Source organism: Drosophila innubila, assembly GCF_004354385.1.
Source record: "Drosophila innubila isolate TH190305 chromosome 3R unlocalized genomic scaffold, UK_Dinn_1.0 2_E_3R, whole genome shotgun sequence".
NCBI lineage: Eukaryota > Metazoa > Arthropoda > Insecta > Diptera > Drosophilidae > Drosophila > Drosophila innubila.
Window position 1 is genome coordinate 29568434 of NW_022995380.1, and position 16720 is coordinate 29585153.

General features: G+C 32.6%; 1 protein-coding gene across 2 annotated transcripts in view; it reads left to right on the forward strand.

Annotated features, from left to right (window-relative positions):
• The window catches only part of LOC117792768 (ETS-like protein pointed), a 57444-nt gene that overhangs the window by 31736 nt on the left and 8988 nt on the right, over positions 1 to 16720 (forward strand). For both annotated transcript variants that reach the window (XM_034633020.1, XM_034633021.1), the window contains exons 4-6: positions 13496 to 13612; positions 13917 to 14120; positions 15078 to 15386. In XM_034633020.1, coding sequence (XP_034488911.1) covers positions 13496 to 13612; positions 13917 to 14120; positions 15078 to 15386 — 630 coding nt within the window. The remainder of the gene's footprint in view (positions 1 to 13495; positions 13613 to 13916; positions 14121 to 15077; positions 15387 to 16720) is intronic.

Genomic DNA, 16720 nt, shown 5'->3' on the forward strand with positions numbered 1-16720 from the left:
TTCGGATACGACTCGTCTCAGAATTTATTGTGCACCAATTTGTTGGCCAAATATATTGCCACATATTGTTAAATACATATATATATACTAAATATATGCGTTAATTCTTTTTCTTGAATTTTAGCATATTATTAACCCGTAGTTTGGCAATTGTTTATAAACATGACAAGTTCCGGCGAAAATCGAAAACTGAAAATCGAAAACTGAAAACCGAAATTTCAAATTCATTGAAACAAAAACGCCGCGCTGTCTGTTTGTGTTCTTTAATCTCGTTGTTGTTGTTATGTTTGTTGTTTTTGCTGTTGTTGTTGCTGAAACAATATACCCATAAAGTTGCTGCTGTACAAATATGAATAACAATAATGTGTTGTGCCATTTGGAGGAAACGAAAGCATCATATTAAAAATTAATTTATTCGCCTTTAGCGAGAACCAAAAAAAAAACAAAAAAAATATATAAAATCGTACCCATCTTTGAGACGATTGATCTCAGTTCCGTTTCCCTGCTCTCCACTCTCTACACATCCCCACTTTTCACTCCTTTCTCCTGCTCAGTTGATCATTGCCAATGCATTGCATTCAAGGCACAAAATGTGAGAGTTTTCGTTTGATCATCAATTTTATTACATAAAACGACTTGGGGCTTCGTGTTGTGATATACCCTGTACGCAGCTGACTGACAGGGTATATTCATGCAAAGCTGATGGACAAATTTAAATAAGTATTCCCATTGTTTAGCTTAAAACTTATTTTATGCTTTATTTAATTTTAAAATTTTTGTAGTATTTCAATTAAAATGAGATTTTAGTCTAACTACAGGGTATTTTAGCGCATGTTCTTTTACCTGTTGCCGTCTCAATTGCTGTTTTTGTATTTGTTGGGGATTTCCAGTCCCCATAAACACACACATTTACACACACACACACACAGTCACACACAGACTAGCTATCGATTGACTTTGGGCTGTCTATATAAATTGTATTTTGTGTTGATCGTTTGCTAAATAAACATTTTCATTGGTGTTGTTGTTGTTGTTTTTGTAGTAGTTGTTGTTGTTTCTCCGGTGAGTTTATTCTTTTTTTTTTTACTTTTGCTGGAGATATAAATGCCAATATATATTATAAAATGCGTTATATTTATTTGTAAATCTTTTTAAATAAGTGAAAAATATGAAAATATTAATTTTTGTGCTTTCGAAAAACAGCGAGCTATTGTTCTTCAACTTTTTTTCTCACGTCAAGACAGAAAAAGTTTAGATCGGCTCGGTTTTTCTCTCCACCAAACACTTTTAATAGAAAATTTTAAAATGCTTCGACAGGACATTAATTTTACTTTGAACTATTAAATATTGGATCTATTGAATTGGATCTCAAATATCTAGATTCTAGAGATTTTAATAAGAATTGTTTTTGAAAAATCCAAGATCTAATTTTTTTGGATAAATTATCCGTTTCAAATTTCCAATTTTTAACACATTTATTTAAATTAATCAATAAAAATGTGAATATCGTTTAATTCAAGAAGATTTTAATTTTTTTCACAACTCTTCACAATTATTTTCGCATTTTAAAGCTTTCGATGGTTTAACGGTTTCAGAAAAACCGACAGTCTTAGTTTTAGTAGAGTTTAAAGCAAATTCGATGAAGAATATAAAATTTTCATATGTTCCTTAAACATGGAATTTGCTGCATTAATTCTTAAATTCTACGACTCTATTAAAACTTGAGTAAGACTGATTTATTTACTTGCTTCTAGTACTCAGCGCAGATCTTAGATAGTCTTTTAGTCTGCGGAGTATGTTCAACTCCCCTAATAATAAGTAACATGGAACATAAAGCTAATGCAATTAAGAAAATTGTGCATACCGCCCACATCAATTAAAGAACTCAAAGAGAGAGAGAGAGAGAGAGAGAGAGAGAGGGAGACTTACTGACTTACTGGATAAATGTCTAACTGACTGACGAACTGACTAACGAACAATTAAAGAAGCTTTGCGCACGCGCAGAGTTCGTTCTGTGGATTTTTGTCAGATTTCCATAGGCTAATTGAATGAAATTAAAATTGAAAGATGGCAATTAAAGCAGCAGTTGTAGAAGAATTGAAAAAATGTCGCTTTAGGATTGCTTTTCCCCTATTCGAATTGAATGCAAGACCATTGTGAACTGTTCATCTACTTAAAAAGCACAGACAGCGTGTTATTTTGACTTGTTTTGATAACACAAATATTACTCACATCGAGTACTCGACTGGCAGTTGTAGTTCTTGGAATTAAATATTCCTTTGGCAAACAGTTAACGACATACTCGGTAGTTATCTCTTCATATCTATATTGCACAAACTCGTATACACAATTATGATATCGTAGGTAGAAATATGTTAGGGAAAGTCCCTTTCGGGGCAGGTTTAAGTTCTCAATTGTAGGGGCAGACATTGGGCGGCTTTGTTATCAGACATCGTTAGGACTGACCAATTACCTGGCCAGCTACCTGATCAGGTGACTAAGCAGTTGACTGTGGGAGTATTTCGGAGTGGAATCACATAAGACTAAAGAAAAGGCTTCAGCTGAGCAAACTCGACTGGAAGAGACCGTGTAGCTGTTTTGTAACGAGCTTAAAATACAAATAAACATAAATATAGTAAATAAATATTATTGCAATTTAATATAAATAGAATACAAATATTATTTAATTTATGCTTTCTGCAAGCTTAGGATATTTATGAATTCAAATAAGAAATTTGGTGTATCTAGCTCTTATAGTCGCTGAGATTAAGATACTCATAGAAACAGAAACAGACACAGTATATTTTGTTTGTTTTACTTTTGACACACTTAGTTGACCATTTGCAATTTTTGAAGTACAGGGTCGTAAGCAAAAAAATGAAATGAAATGAAATCCTCGCTAAAAGATTGAGGGGAGACAAGAGCTCCAGCGGCAGGCTTGAGAATTTTTATCTTTGACCCGAAAAATGGCGAAAAATGAAAAACGAAAACCAACAAATTTCGTATTCCCACGACTCTTGGAGCCAGACGCCAAGTGAGGACGAGGACGAGGACAACGACGCTGAATCCTTGATCGACCCATTGAATTATACGAGTTGCTCGCAGATTAAATTGTATGAATGCTCCGATAAATAAGTAGATTCGCACAGTGGCCAACAAGTCGAGCATGCCGCGCCAAATGGACAGGGTATTCACCTCGCAAGATCTCTGCTTTGTCTTTCTCTGCTTCTTTCGGGGGGATTAGCAGGTAAAAGCTGGCTGCAAATCTCAGTCTTATTGTCAAGGATCCCAACTCGAATGTCCTTCTCGGTCTTTAAGTGTGCATGTCTGCTGGTAATTCGAGTCGTGTCTTTAGTTTTCTTCTTTTTTCTTTTTGCCTAAAATAAATATGAACATATTATACATGCATACACATGAGTATGAGTACGTATGTCAAAATACGAAAGAATTTCAAGTTCAAGTGCGTGGGAATTTGAGTTTCTGCGAATTGCAAGGATTTGCTGGTCACTTGGGAGTATTTAAATCCGCTTTTAATACACTAAAATAATTTGCAAATAGTCTTGAGATTTTGTTGACTATTGTAGTGTAAGTAATTTATATATTTTTCACAGTTCCAACGGGGAAGTCTATTTAGCCTTGATATCAGAACCGATTGAATAAAATGTAGAATGTAGAATAAATTAAGGGGCACAACCATGACTAAAACTGTATTTCGCTTGAAAATCGGTTCACTTTTGACAAAGTTATGAAAGTTTGAAATTGGCTTGACTTTGGTCTAGCCATTTTACAAGTCAAAATTTTTGTTCAAATTGACATGATTAATTACAAGAAAATGAAAGTTCTCAGAATCAATTTTAAAGTGTTGTTGTATACTAATTACGATATAAGGGGTTGATTAAAAGTGAAATCTGGAGATTTAAAATTTTCAATTTACGAAATATCAAAGGGGGGACCCTTAGCATCAGAACCGGTATCCAGAGGGCAAATAATTTTTTTAATGAAATTTATAAAATTTAAATGCAGAATGAAATTGGAGGAGAAACCGTGACCAAAATGGCATTCCGTTTAAAAATCTGTTAAGTTTTGATCAAGTTATGACAGTTTGAAGATGATCAGACTTTGGAATTAGCTACTTTACAAGTCCAAATTTTGGTCAAATTTAGGATGATTTTTTACAGAAATTTTAAAAGTCTCAAAATTAAATTTAAAGTGTTGTTTTAAATTAATTATGATATAAGGTGTTGATTAAAAGTGAAATCTGGAGATTAAAAATTTTAAATTTTTAAAATTTCAAAGGGGGGACCCTTAGCATCGGAACCGGTATCCAGGGAATTAATTAATTGTGAGTGCAGAATGAATTAAGAAATCAAACCATGAATAAAATGGCATTCCGCTTGAAAATCATATAAATTTAAACAGAGTTATGTAAGTTTGAAGTTGACAAATTAACTGAATCAGTACGGGTACTAAAAATAAAAAAGTTTTTTGCAGTGTCGATATTATTTTCTGGTAGTTACAGATTTTTAAAAGATGTCTGAGTACATTCATATATATCAGATGTAGTAACAACAATTATCACACTCTTCAGGTGCAGCATTTATCATGTTGTTAAACCCTCATCAAAATGGCAATTAATTATATCATTTATTTCGATTGTTTTTTACGCCAAATGCGAAATACGTTCGATTTTGCACCCTGTTTTGCCAGAGCACGCATCGAGAATCTTTTCAACATTGCAGCATGCAACATGTGAGAAAGACACACACACAAACACACACACACACACTCATACAGGCAGGCATACACAATTTAAGTGTTGAGTGTGTAATTTTATATTTCCGGTGTAGTAAGTTTTCATACGACAACTCCAACTCCAACTCAGGGCCAGATCTTTGGCTGGTTTTCTCTGTCTTTTGCTGCCTCTGCCACTGCCTCAGTCGCTGTCGCTGCCGCTGCCTCTGCCGCTGCTTCTGTTGCACTTGCGCGCTGCTTTTGCTGGTTCAGCTGCTAAACAACAGCAATCACAACAACAAGTACCTGCTGCTGCTGTCTCACACAATTCCTGCAATTATTTTTATATCGAAAAATATATAAAAAGAAAATACAAAAAAAAAAAAACAAAATAAAAATGAAAACACCCCACTATCATCAACTCCAACAGACAGACAGACAGACAGACAGACAGACGGACAGACGTCTGACTTGGGGACTGTCTTGCATACATATTTATTTATATACCTAAATGTCTTTTGTCGTAATTTGGCTGAACATTATTTGATTTATTTGCTTTCGATATCATTTTATACGGAATTGAAAAGCATAAAGCGTGTTCTTCTATAAGAAAATTGAACTGCAGCGTTTTCCAAGGAATCGAAGCAACAGAAAACAAAAGAAAAAAAATATGCATTTGTCTATATTAAAACTTGTACTCGTACTTTATGCAATCTAAAAGATACTTATTTTTAAGCATGTCAAAGTTATCGTCAATTTGTGTATTTTATGTTCACGGCATTTTCCTAGAACTTGTCACTGTTTGAATTCGCATTTATATAATTTCTTATGTCGCCCCATTATTGACATAATTTACAAATTACGAATTCCGAACTCCGAGCTGAAACGTCAGCAACTTGTTGACTGTTGTTGGATTCGACGACTTCAATCGCAACTGAAACAAATTAGTTGAATATTCACAAAGTTGCCTTGTATGTCCCGAGGCTAAAGCCATTTCTAGTCGACTGAATGTCAAAGGACATCGAAGAGAAAAAGACAAAAAGATGTAAATTAGTTTAGTTGGGAGAGAGGAGAGTTCAAGGTAGAAATTTATTTGATTACTACAAGTATTAATATCTATCAGGGAATGGAAACTAAGTAAAGAACAAAATAAGCAGAATTATTATGAGAATATGTGGGAATATTCTAATTATACATACTAGTAGCATGATTCTACTAATTTAATTGAAATTTCCAAAATAAATATCGCAAAATAGCTTTTATTTTCAGTAGTTTTGAAATATTAAATGAAATTTAAGTGAGCATCCCAAGAAATCAAATTAATATCAAAGAAAAATTCAAAGGTTTAATACAATATTTTTATCAGTTGGTATTTTTTTAAGGTACATATTTCTTTTTTCATTATTTTTATAGAAATTGAAAAAATATCTTCTTTTTTTTTTAAATTATAACTTCAATTAGGGAATATCTTATCAACTAAAAAAAAAAAATTTTAACTTTATTATAAATTCATAGCTATTGTAAGCCAGATGAAAAATATGAATTGATATTAATTTTAATAGCAAAGAAAGTGAAAGTATAAATAGCATATCTGAAATTTTCTCATTTTCACACATTACTCTATTCATATTTGTTTTATTTTTAGCTCTTAACTCTTATTTGCGATCCCTGATTATAATACAGTTTGTAATCGCTCTATATTTAATAATTTCTCATCATTGGTCGCATCTTTCAACATCTGCAATTTAATAGAATTGAGCTCTTTGACTTGGATATTGTAAAGAGAAAATCCCCAACTCTTAATCCAGCTTCAGATTCAGCTTCAACTTCGACTACAACTCCAACTCCAACCTCCGAGTCCATCAAGTTGGTAATGAAATATCTAACGACCGGAAGTCAATAGCAAATACTTAATAATGTTGTTGGCCTGGCCTGAACTGAACTGAACTGAGCTGGGTTGGATTGGCATTGCGTTGCGTTGCTTTGCGGTTGGTTGTTTGGTTGTTTGGTTGTTTGCCTTTGGCTGCCATTTTCCGTTGCTAATTTCCATTGCTGGGCTAAATTGCGTATAGTTAGTTGCACGTTTCCACCTGTCGATGGGAGAAAGAGGGAGCGGGGCGACAATTAAAGGTGTGCAAGACTAAGTCTTAAGTGAAATTGCAGACTTCTTAAGCAAAGTCAAAGTTGAGATACATTCGCTTTGAAATACATTTACGACATTTATTTAATGCAATTAATTCTTAACTTTATTAATTTTAAAAATCCATCTCAAATGAAAACAAATAATTGTCATTAGTTTTTAACTGAGATACTTAAAAAAATATATATTTTAAAATTTTTTTTACTCGAACATAATTTATATATTTCGTAATAAATTGCCATATATTTATTTAAAAATAAATTTACAATTACCAAACAATTTTCAAAAGTGTCTAATTATAATACTCCTAAAAATAAACACTGAAACATTTTTTGAAAATTTTTTTACTCAAATAAATATTTCCCAATTAATTGCTATATGCTTTTAAAATAATTAATGTTTTACATAGTACATAAAAATTACCAAGATTAAACAATTTTACAACTGCTAAAGTTAAAAATAATATTTTCAAAAATAGAAAAGTTACGTTTTTGCTTTGAGCTGAATTCAAATTGCGAATAGTTCAAAAATCCTCCACAAATGTAAAGTAAGTGTCACCATCTTGTCGAAAGTCCAGGTGACATTGTGTATTGTGACAATTGTAATGTAAGCTTTACATTTAAAAATGCTTATACTTTTTTATTAACGTTTTATAAGAAAAATAACTGCGTAAAAAACCTACTCAAACTCTTCTCAATTCGAGTAAAGTGCAATTTAAAGTCTGAGAAATTTTTCAAATGGACTTTAATTGAATTGCCAATTTGCAGTTATCGAAGATAACATCCAACTTCCGGTTCTACCGGTTATAAGCGGAAGTTTGTGGTTCTCACGCGTGCCAAAATACTTTGAACATTCACAAACACTCATTCCACATTCATATCGTATAAATGAAATGTTTTTTATAGGTATAATACATCTAGGAAGCTGATTAATTAAGAGTTGGTTTCGGAAATGCGTTGTTAATTGGTATCCGACAAGACCTTATCAGCATTCTTATCACACTCTGATAAGCAATCATTCGGCAACAATGCGTACCAAAATAACCTGCACTAATACATTTTTGCGAGTGCTCCATTTGCTTGATGGCCTCTAAAAAAGACTCGTGCTCGTGTTTTTTGTGACGCTTTGCGTTTTCTTGGAAATTTGATAAGCGCACTTGGCGAATTGCGCACATAAATAAGAGTATATGAACATAAAAAATACAAAATACAAAACAAGAAAAAGAAATGCAAAGATTAGACACATGACTCAGAGAAGAAGTGGGCGATTTACTAGGGATTATTATAGTACTCACTTACAGGCTCTCAAATCTTTGCATAATGAGAGTGAATTTATGGACTACGTGACATTTGTAATGTCAGCCAAACATATTAAGTGATTGCGGGAATTTATTCGAATATATATTGTAACATAATGATCTAAACGCTAAGCAGCCTGCACTCTACAATGTAGAATTTACACACATAACAGTAGATTACAATTTAAACACTATTCTGTGCTCTACACTCTTTACTGAACAGTTCTTCACATACTAAGCTCTACTCTGCACAACTAATCCTTTCATCTGTATACCCTACAGTTTACCCATAATACTCCTGTCTCTAGATTTTGCAGTACACCTGATTCTCTACACTTAATTCTCCATACTCTAAACACTTGGTCTTTACTCAACCTTACACTCAATTTCTTACGAACTTAACTCTACTCTACACTTTCTACACTCTACACTTTATTCTTTACACTTAAAAATTCTACATATTATATTCTATGTTTTACATTCTACACTTAACGCTTTATTTTAAACACTTTATTTCAAATATGCAGTCTACACTTAATTCTCTACATTTTTGACTCATTTCTCTACATTCTACACTTTGTGAATTTTTTTTTAAACTTTGTTTGCCATTTTCTAAATTCTACACTCTCACTTTACCCTTAATACCCTTGTAAACTACACTTAACACTATTCTCTCCACGTTTAAAAAAATTCTACAGTCTCTCCTTCAATAGACTACACTGCACTTCATACTCTACGTTCAACTCTTAACAATTTATTTGTTCTTTTCAGTGTATTGTTTACAAAAGTTAAGATTGTAGACTTTACATTCCACATTTTACAATCCGAACTTTTTGTAAGTTTTATATTTCAATTGATTTAATAAATGTATGTCTGATTGATCAGCATATATAATTCATTATATTGATTATGAGTAGTATTCATTTGATTAGGTATTAGTTGTACCTCCAACTACTTGATTGACCTACTTAAGAGCGTAAAGAGCGAACAATGAACACCTCATCAACTCTCATGCAATCCGAAGGTCCAAGAAGTATCTACTACTAGAAATGTAGTCTAGCCATTAACACCCAAGTTGTTTGTCTTATGTTGTATGTTGTATGTTTTATTGTGTGTTGTGTGTTGTGTTTTGTGTGTGGCCCAACGGAACTACATCAAGAGTTTTGTTCAGGTCGGCAGCTCATAATGAATTTCAGACACGCACAGACGTTTTGTAATTTCAAGTTGTAACTACTGCGTTTTAAAGAGCTTTTTCCTTATGGCCAACAAACAAGTCATAATGCAGACATGCCTATAATGTCTGTACGTTAATTGTGCAAACATACACATATTTTAGAAATTTTGAATTTCAAATATTTCCATAGTTATGTATATATATTTTTTTAATTTACAAAATTTTTTATTATTATATATAGTGATATAAATAATGCTAAAAGCTATTCTTTTTAAAAATCATATTCTTTATTTATATGAAAAATGCTAAAAATGAAGAATTATTTTGAATTTTATTTTAAAATTCAGGAAAATAATATTTTTTAATAAATTTTTCGTTTTTCTTGCATTTTTTCATTAAAAAATAAATTAAAAAAATTATTTTAAGTTTTATTTTAAAAATCCAAAAAATAATATTTTTTTAATAATCTTTCCCTGTTTTTCTTGTTGAATTTTTTCATTAAGAAAAATGAAACAAAAATATCTTATATATGAACTCTTTTCTATCTAGTATCTTGAAAGACCTCCATGAAGTGCTGTATCTTATAGCTACATTCCTGCATATACAATCTATTATAGTAGAAGGGTTTTCAACCTGCGTTTGTCGCCAATTATATGCGGTTTTGTGATAATGAGCAAATGATCTCAGCGACCGTCGCTGCCGACGTCGCGGCGGCGTCGTCGTCGTCGTCGTCTCTGCCCGCCGCTTCGCCTCGCCTCGCGTCGCGTCGCCTCACGTAATTTCGATTCATTCATAGACTCAAAACGCGACGCCGACGTTTGTTTCATTCATTCATAAATTTACCTGATCGCGTAGTCATAATAGCTCTATCTTATGTTCCTTTTGCTGTTTTTCTCTTTCTTTTGTACTACTACTACACACACACAGACACACACACACACACACAGGCACACTCTCCTGACCGTGTTGCTTTATCAAATTCTCATATATTATTTACCACGGCGATACAAATATGCAGCGCTGCGAACGGAAGCAGCGGAAGCGTCGACGCCGACGGCGACGTTGACGTTGACGTCGAGACGTCGATCATTGTTGTTGCGACTGCTGTTGTTGTTGCATGTATTTTTGACGCAAAGAAAACGAGCCGACAACATTGCTGCTTCTTCTGTTTCTTCTTCTTCTATCTTCTTCTTGTACAACTTTGTTGTTGTTGTTGTCTCATTGTCTGTTGCTGGAGTTTTTTTTTAAAGAGAGAATGCGCGTGTAAAGCAACATAAGAAATTCATTCATAAATTCGATGCCGTCTTCATCGTTGTTCTTGTTGTTGTCTGCCTGCACAAGGAGTCTGAAGAACACATATGTATACATGTATGTGTGTGTGTAACTTGAGTTGATTTGCCATATGTGATGTATGAGAACATAATACAGTATGTCAAGTATTTCTTTTGACAAACTAAAAAAAATGGAATAAAATTTTTTTTTTTTATAGATATACTCAATTAATATAATAATAATTTTTTAAGTTGTTCAAAAAATTAAACTATAATATTACAAGAAATGAAATGTAAAGGATAAAGTTTTTAATAAGTAATTTTAAGAAAAGGAGTAAAATAACCGTATGAAAAAGTTTTTTTTTTTTTTGCTGCAAAAAAGTATTTTGACAAACAAGTCTGTTGTATTTATTATATTTAATAAAAAATTTGGTCGTAAATTTAATGAAAACTATTTTTTTCTAACTTGTCAATTAATTTTAAAGTGGATTTAAAATAAATATCCATGAATTATATATATATTATATTTTGGGTTGGAAAAAATGTGAATTTTTTGTTATTTTCACAATACTTTCTTGACTAACAGTTCACCTATTTTTTTTATAAATATTAATATTAATAAAGAATATCAACAAAAATTTTGGATTTAATTTGTTGTAGAAATGAAACTATAGCAAAATAAGAAAATAAATATATGAAAAAGTTTTTTTTGGCTGCAAAATAAAATAAATTGAAGAAATAATTTTTTTATGGCTGCAGTATAATATGTATACATTATGTTCGTTGTCAAAACAATTACTTGACTCTCTGTATCTCCTAGACACACATACATATGTACATATGAGTGTACCTTTTACTTTGTTGGTCACTTGATCTTGATTTTTAAACTTGTTACAGTTCTTTTCATAAGAAAAAAAAGGGGAGCGAGCTTTTTTGAACTTTGTGCACGCTTGCGAGTTGACTTTTGTGCACCTGTTACACCCTGTGTTGCCCTCTCCCTTCCCCACCCCCTCTGCACACACACGCTGTCACCTGTTGCCCGCCTTTGCTTTTGCCTTTTGCCTGTGTTTTATTTGCTGTTTGCTTTGGCTTTCATTTCATGCGTTGCTTTTTTTTTTTGTCTTTTCAGTGCTAAACAAACAGCGCTGTTGTTGTGTTGTTGTTTTACTAGGTGTATGGCATGTTGTTGTTGTTGTCGGCACGATGTGATGGCCGTTTCCGCTCACACACACGCACACTCACACACACACGCACACACTTGCCTGCACTCTCCCACTTATTACGCTCGCATGTTTCGTTTGTGAATGAATTCCATTTCGTTTCAGTTTATTTCACTTAATTTCGTTTCATTTCGCTCGCTCTGAGATTTACGTACGTAGCGAGCATTTCAATTCAACTTGTTGCACACACTCTCTCATTCTGCCGCTCTCTCGCTCGTCCGTTCGCTTGTATTGGTTTGTGCTCTTACTCGTTTCTTCTCGTTGTTTAGGATACACAACGGACGAAGCGATCGTTTCGTTTCAGTTTGACTTTACAAATCCAGCAATCCAATAGATACACAGAGAACGTACTGACAAAATTATTTCAGTTTTGTGTTTTGTTTTTTCGTTGTTTGGTTGCATTGTGCAACGTGAAATTGACTTAAATAAATTTAAATAAATCTTCAGTGCTTACGTTATGTATCTAGATCTATGTGTGTGTTAAATTATATGGCCAAGACTCGTTGCGGTTTCTAATTATGATATCTTGTATCTCTGTGGCTGTCATAAGTAATTAGCGTTGTGTGCTATCAATTCACCAGCCCCCATATAACATTGAGATACATTTGTATCTGCAAGATCAAACGGCGTGTTTGTTGTTAACAACAAGGGTCGCGACTTTCACTGACATTTCGGGTTAAATTTCTTGATGCTTTGATTTTCACGCCAATAAATTGAAGTCAATTGACTGTGAATGTGTATGTGAATGTGAATACGAGTTGTGAGTGCCACTGAATGATCTGTGTATGATCTTCAATTGTTTTGACATTTGACACCCAAGAACACAATTCAATTTCAATTCAACAACATTTTTATTGCAAAGTAAATTGTTTGTAAATAAGTTATTGTTTTAAAAAAGAAAAGAAAAAGCAAAATTATGACAAATGAATGGATCGATTGGAGTGATTGCCGCATGTTGCCGCCTTTGCGCTCAGCCAACTACAACAACCACAATAACAACAACAGCAACAACAACCACAACAACAACAATATCAATAACAATAATAATCAGCAAACTTATCTTGGCAATAATTATAATTATCAATGTCTAACGAGCAAATTTCACTTAAAAGCCCACAAATTGCAACAATTGCACACCAACAATGGCAAGTTGAGAGGTAAAAGATACAGATACTTTTTTTTAAGTAAATTTTTTTCTAATGAACCAATTTTTTACTACTTTAAATTAAGCATATTATATTTGTTGATATATTTTTATGGCTTACTAAAAATTAAGTTCTTCATCTTATTTAAATCTAGTTTTTAATGATTTGTTTCTAATGAAAAATGCAATTACAATATATTTTAATGATTATGATATTTATATGATAGTTTTACTGCTGAATTTATTAATAATTTTATTGCTTAGGTATTATTTTTTTCTTTACAATTTAATTTATTAGGATAAATTTGATAATTCTACATTATTATAATACCCTAATGAGTAGGTTGGTAGAGTGATTTATTTTATTTATATACAACTTTATGCGATGCAACTAGTAACAGTTGCCCAAAAATAATTTGAACTAATTGAAAAATTACCATACATTTTTTAAGAATTTAATGATATGACAAATTGATAACACTTGTTTAATATTAAATTGTGTTGTATTTTCATTGCAGATGTGCCCACAGCATTGCCGCCTTTAACACCTGGCACAAATCGAAAGGTGAACGAGGTCTTAAAAGCCTCATTTGCCTCCTGGGAAAAGGAGGTGCAGAACTGTAATATAACCAAAGGTGATTATAATAAAATAAATAAAACAATATATACAATATACATTTCCCATGCACTTGTCTAAATTACAATTGGTTGCATTGGCAACGCCAATAAAATAATAATTTAGAAACAGTCGCTGGCAAAGACGTGATCATAAATGAATATTAATCGTTTCCCACAGCAATAGACTTTCAAATGAAATTTGGTTTACAGCGCTCCCACGCACAACAACAATTAATTAAACAGCCAATGAACGTGGCATTAGAAATTGTTATTAATTTAATTACGTATTTCATTTGAATTTTTTGTTTTTTTGTTTTGTAGATCCCCGCGAATGGACGGAGGAACATGTCATCTATTGGCTAAACTGGGCCAAAAATGAGTTCTCATTGATCTCTATGGACTTGGGGCCATTCTGTAAAATGACAGGCCGCGAAATGGTCGAGTTGGGCAAAGAGAAATTCTTGGCCATAACGCCGGCATTCACAGGCGATATTCTATGGGAACATTTGGATATATTACAAAAAGGTACGTGACTCGCATTAATGAGCGTCAGTTGGCGCCACTCCACACATTAAATCAATCCAGACAGCAATAATAGTTTCTCATAAACTCAATACTAAATATTCATGATATCAGTTCATTTTATTATTTTTAAATCGCATCAGATACTATTAATAAAAGATATACAGAACTAACAAATTTATTTTTGAATTGATGATAAGATAATGCTTATAATTAATTCAAATTGATTACATTTATTATAAAAAGAGATAAATGATTAACAAGTCTAGAACTCTTTCTTGCATCATTTATAATCTAACTATTTTTAATTTATAGTTATTTCATTTCATTTTTTATCTTTAAATTAAAGACAAATTTTTTATAATATAATATACAAGTATTGAAATGTTTTGGACAGCTGAAAAGCTTTGTAAGATTAATTTTATGACTAATTTAGAGTCTATTATCAGCATTATTATTATCACAAGTTTGATACCCAAAATAGCATGTGAATTTTTGTGAATTTTTAAACCCAATAAAGACGCTTCAAAACAAAATTAAGCTGCTTATCAAGAGCAACACAACGAAGGTAACTCAGTTTGACGGAAGTTGAAGGAACGTTAACAAAATCAAGGACTAAATTCAAAGGGGGCAGAGGGTGGTTGTTATTTAGTTATGGACAAACGGGTTCCACACAAACCGTCGCCTGTTGCTCGTTTCCTTTCTGTCCGGTCTGAGTCCGGTTTTGGGTCGCAATTTGATTTCACTAAGGTCAAAACTCGCAGAGAAAAAACCGAGACAGAGACAACGGGGAAAATCAATGAGAAAGTGTAACAATTTGTTAATAATTTATTGAATTTAAAAAGCTTTTAGTATGTCGGAGTTTTATTAATGTTATGGAAATAAGTACATAGTATGTACTACAATATATGTATGAATATTGTCATAATGTTGTCTAACTAATTGAATTTCCGTTGACAGATTGTGAAAAACCAAATGAGGATATTGTGCATGGAAATTCCTTTGAATCGACTACCACCGCCTCGGTCTGTGGATCAGACCATCAGGTAGCCAATTATGCAACAACAACAGCATCAGCAGCAACAACAACGCCAGCCACGACGCCTGTCTCTAACAACAACAACAATAACAACCATAATAATAACAACAACAACAACAACAATAACAGCAGCATTACGAGTCGCCTGACAATGGATTATGTGACATCGGCTGCGAGCAGTGATAAGAGCAACAGCTTCCACCCAACACCCGCCATGCCACCGCACACAGGTAAGCAATTGTATCTTATAGATACATTTATAAATGTGTATATTTTTCGCAAATATAAATTAGGACTTTCTAACCGGAAACAAATTATCTGTATGAATGAGCAAATTTTCGACATCATTTTCTTGGATTGGGTATCCTAGAAAAGGATAAATTTTAATTTACAATTTGTTTTATATAAATTTATATTTAATTTTTATTTTTTTTTACAATTTAAAATTGTATGCACATATATTTTGAAATTTTCTTTTCAAAATTCAATTTTTTTCATTCAATTTATATTTTAAAAAAATAATAATAATAGACCCTTGTACATTTTGTAAGTAGAAGGTTCAAAAAGGGACAAAAACGATTATAATATTAAAATGAAAATTATACAAAACTTATATGTGAATTAAAAAAAAATAAAATATATAGCTATAGCTATATATAGAGCCACTTATTCTAGATTACAAGGAGAATAAAAAAAATAATAGGCAGAATTTAATCTTATAGATACAATTCCATAAATTCACCTATATATGCGTTTAATTAGTGTTAAATCAATGATAAGTGATATGGATCGACCTATTAAGCTATCAAACGTTGTTTATGGCACATCCTCTCATTTGGCATTTCGTATCTGTATCTGTATCTAGTAGATACATGTTCTTTTTGTTTTTGGCATATGTTTAGTGCATCCCGCGAAATGTTGTTTCAACAATAATTTGCTTTCAAGCCAATCAAAGGCACCTACGATTTGAATTTCAATTTGAACACCGATACTGATCACAATTCCGATTACGATTATGTATTGCTGCGATATCTGTCTTGGCCGTAATGGGGCAATTCCAGATCTTTATTAATTGCTGAATGAATATAGGAATGCAATCCATTGAGTTGTGTTTTATTTGTGTGTGTTTTGTTAATTTATTTATGTGAAATTGAAATTGAAACGGAAATTAAAATTTAAAACAAATAGCTTGAAATGAAGTCGGTCGGTCGATCGGTCGGTCGGTCGGTGTGTGCGTGGCGCCAGCGTAGGCAGCCGGAGACCACGTCGACAGCATATCTAAATATCTATTTAAATTGTTTACATATTAGGCATAAGACATAAGACATTGCCAACCAAACGGGATCGCGGCGACTGCACAGCTTGAGATACATTTATATTTAATGCCATGTCGCCATGTACAAATTGGAGCGACAGCGACGCATCATTAATGCATTGTATCTGTATCTTTTGCATCTGAAATTCCTCCCCATCTCCATCTCTCTCTCTCTGACAGTGTTAACATGATGTAGCATGCGCCACAAATTTATTAATAATCGACAAAGCTGCCTGCCCACAACAAAAG